The sequence below is a fragment of the Atta cephalotes genome (assembly GCF_000143395.1).
Source record: "Atta cephalotes unplaced genomic scaffold scaffold00014, whole genome shotgun sequence".
NCBI classification, from domain to species: Eukaryota; Metazoa; Arthropoda; class Insecta; order Hymenoptera; family Formicidae; genus Atta; species Atta cephalotes.
This window is the reverse complement of record NW_012130078.1, coordinates 3,825,211-3,829,485: the sequence shown is the minus strand read 5'-3', so window position 1 is coordinate 3,829,485 and position 4,275 is coordinate 3,825,211. Positions and strand designations below refer to the sequence as shown.

Here is a 4,275-nt window from a genome sequence, read left to right as displayed (position 1 = left end):
TATATATATATATATACACACACACACACACACACACACACACACACACACACACACACACACACACACACACAAAATTATATATATAATGTATATCATAATGTATGTTGCCGCTTGTACGATCAGATATTTTTCATTTAATATAATTTTCTTTAATAATGAAGCAATAATAGCGAATGTTATATAATACATATATATCAGATAATACGTTTATTATACATGAAGACTATCGCTCAGCCGTTTCATAATTTCGATTATTTGATGATAGTTTTTCCATATCGATTTTTACATCAAGTTATATTCGTGAACGATGATCCATTTTGGACGAGCATTTTAAACGAACTTGCTGATATTTTCTCTCGACGCACGTTGGAATAAAGTTCAAATATATTGCACGCATAAAAATACGTACCAAAATAAAATATTAAAACAAGAAAACTTACTAAGTTACGTAAGACCTACCGAATAATTTGTCTTTCGAATATTTTTTTGCTTTGACTAATGAGCGTTTCATTACAAGTTGTATTACAGTGTACAAAATTATACATGATAAATGCAAAACAATAAAAGCGTAGTATTAATTAAAATCAAAATTAAAAGGAATCAAGCCAAAACATATCTACTTAGTATATATATATATATATTCTTATTCCTCTTGTAAGTATTAAATAACAAATTTTGAAGTAAATGTATACCCTTTAAAATAATTATGCGAGAACAATAACTTAATAGCTTCGAATGGATTATACATTGCATTTTGCATATTTTAGCATTATGTTAAAATTAAAAAATTGCGCTCATAAATCCTAGTTTTCTGATCCAATAATAAATTATTATAGCATAAATTATGAAAGAGAACCACATGAATGTCGAGGACCAGAACGTCGTTTGTTCCTTGTCTGGTTCTTGATATTGCCAATCTTCCTCCGCTGGTTCTTTTATTTCTACAAATAAAAAAAATAATTTGTAAAGATCTTAGTGACATTGAAAAGTACATGATTTACGACTATGATATATGATTCTTCTAAAAGCAACAGGATTAAGATATACGATTCTTCTACCAAGACCCAATTCCATCAATGTAAGATTAACTTTAATCTTGATTCAATCTATTGTTTATCTTCTTGTAATCCTAGGAATTAGATAAAGATAAACAGTAAGTAAACTGAAATCAAATTTATCTTACATTGATAGAACTGGGCCTAAGAGCATAGGATGAGTATAATGTGAGTGTGTCAGTAACAATTATTGTTCCATTATTCATTGACGTAACATAAATATGATAGAATACTCTAAGATTTTTATATGTCGGTTCTTATTTCAAAAGTCTTAAGTAATGTTTTATAATGAAACGGTGATTAGTTTATGACATCTTAATTCGAAAATAATCACTTAGGATATTTCCAGCGGTCAGAAAATTGAAAAATGTTATAAAATATTGTCTTGTATAATGGATATTATTTGACATACATATATTCTCTTTCATTTTTAATAATTATTCTTTACAAAAATGTGTAATTAATCGAAAACCCGCAATAAAAAGTGCTGTATCAATTAAAATCTTTATCTTTTTAAAATATTGTTATAATAAATTTCTATTTTATTTGTTTAATATTTGGTTTCTACTTATTTTTTTTTAGAAAATTATGATTAAATCTATAATGTTCTCGAATATAATTAATAAATCGAAAAACAATAATAAATTATTAATAATAATGATTTTAATTGAAATATAAAAATTTCATGATTGTTTACTTAAAACAAAAAGGATAATTATTGAGTTAAGATCGACTCAAGAAGATCTTAAATAAAAGAATCGATTATGAATAGCGGAAACTTAAAATATAGCTGTTAGAAATTGAAGAAAAATACTGAAACGTATATAAAATGATATACTTATGTACGTAAATCTACATTTGTCAATGACGTAAACACTGCGAATGTAAACTCGTCTGTATACGAGACTTTGTTTATAGCGTATTGTTAAATTTGTAAGCAATGAATCTGAACAGTATTAAATCACATTACAATTCAAGCGACCGAGGAAAAGAACAAACCTGTATTTGTCGTTTTTATTTTATTATCGAAGCTTACACTCTTCCCTATCTCTCCAATTTTGAAATTCTGACGCAAAATAATCGCCTCATTACTATGGCCGATGGCCTCAAAACATTCTGTCGCATCTTGCCCCGCTAATTTCAGCAGCACTTCCTCGCCGCCAGGATGTTCCTTGTAGAACTTGGTGATATTATAGACTCCACCGTGTATCACGATCCATAGATCCTTGGCATTATTGTGACTGGCAACTTCGTCGATCGTGTAGATGTCCATTATAGTAATACACTGAAGAAAAAACAATTTTGTGAACTTTTCGGTGAAGAAGTGCAAAGACCAAATATGCGAGGTATCACGTACGAGCGATGACTTGTGATTATCTTATTGACTACGTTTCTCTGCCTCTGTACGTTACAGCGACTAGATCGCTTTGATCGGAAAACTCCCGAAGATTTGTTTTCGTGTCACCTTCGGACGACGCACGTATGTGTCGGTCTATTTTGACTCGATCTCGGTCGCAGATCGGTCGCGCAGAGGAACACTTTGAAAGGGAAAACAGCTGGTATAAACGAAGCAACACGACACCGCAATGACGACAACGGTGTATTTTGTCGCATTTTGTCGCATTCCCGATATCTCATGTATTCAGAAAAATGCTCTGACCACTGCCTTCCTTTCGTTTCCGTCGCGGATATCGAAAGCTAGTCTCGTACCTGTCGCATTTCACGTCGCGACACGGTTTCTCGTTTCATACGATGAATTTTCGCGCTTTCTCCTTATTTTTCTCAGCATTTCCGACAAACGCCGTGTGCGCGCACGCGTGTAATATCGCGAGCGGTATATCTTATTTATTTTATTTTATGATCCCTTATTATATCTTCGTCCAATTTCGACTGATATAGAATCTACAGCGCGTATTTCGGCGTTATTAATATATTTAAGATTATTACTTATTTAAATTCGCGTATGTGAATGCAGCGTTGAGAAATTTCCGCACGCGATGTGAAATTTTCAATTATTATCGATTGGCGCTACATTCATCAGTCAGCCCGGTATGTAGAATATAAATTTTAATTTATTGATCGAAATGTGTATCGGCATATAGAAAGAATTTTTGACGTAATAATCCGGAGGGCTTTGAAGGTCTATTGTACTTTAACTTTTTGTAAAATGCGAACATTGTTTTCGCTTATCCCGACGAATTTATGACATTTACATGTCATGGGATTTATGTGGCAGTTTATGTTAGTTTCTCACCTGATTCGAAAGTAGTAGATATGTTGAAAGGCAATTTGCGATTATATGTTTTAACGAGGAATACACGTTTCTTTCCGTAATATCACTTGGAAGTCACTGCACAATTTAAATCAGTGATGAATTGAAGCCGTAAAGTGGATAGCTGTCTTTCTTCACGAACGGTGTGTCATGAATGCGTACGACTTTCGTGTTGTCTCCGTGAACTACGAACTCATGAAAATGCATTAAGTGCAGCTAGCCGTCCCCTAGCGATGATTTGCAGAAAGAGTTACGCAGTGTAGATGGAAATAATCTGAAAATATTGTCTTAAATTTATGCTTATAAAATTTTATTATTTATTTATAAAAATGTAATTCTTTTGAGATATTAACAGAATTTTCTATAATGCTTTGTCACGTTTTTCAGCCAGTTTTTAGGAATATTTTTTGAAAAAATTAATATTTTTGTTTAATTACTTTTGTCCTCTTTTTTTATTTGCTATTGTTCAAGTTGGAGAGATTTGCTATTTTTTTAATAAAAGAATATTTTATGAATAATAGATCTACTTGACTTCTACATCGTACACATCTACGATAATTCCGGATCTCTGAGTGGACCTCTCAGTGAAGTGAAATTAAAATTATTTATTTCGCTCATTAAATAAATAAATAGCACTTGTTTATAAAAAAAGTTTGATTTTTATTTTCTATTTTCTTGAACTCTGAAAAAATAGAAAAAATTAAGTTGTTAAGATATAATTCTAGTTCTGATAACAGCCGCAAGTGTTCTAATTAAAATAATGTTTTGTTTTTTAATTTTAATTGAAAGATCCGGAATCATGATTGCATAGATGAATCGTCCACACGATGCGCAGAAATCAAACTGATTTGTTAATTATTTATATTTTTTATATATATATAAAAAAAAAATAACAAATCTATCTTAAAACAATAATAAATAAAAATACAAGTAATTTAAAAAAAT

General features: G+C 30.7%; 2 protein-coding genes across 2 annotated transcripts in view; one reads left to right on the top strand and one right to left on the bottom strand.

Annotated features, from left to right (window-relative positions):
• Positions 1 to 4,275, top strand: part of LOC105617788 (heterogeneous nuclear ribonucleoprotein K) — a 61,698-nt gene that overhangs the window by 49,760 nt on the left and 7,663 nt on the right. The window lies entirely within an intron of this gene.
• LOC105617787 (cytochrome b5-like) lies at positions 784 to 2,331 on the bottom strand. Its single transcript, XM_012199342.1, has 2 exons — positions 2,058 to 2,331; positions 784 to 944 (listed from the first exon to the last, which is right to left on the bottom strand). Exons 1-2 carry the CDS (start codon positions 2,329 to 2,331, stop codon positions 784 to 786), a joined length of 435 nt encoding a protein of 144 aa, XP_012054732.1.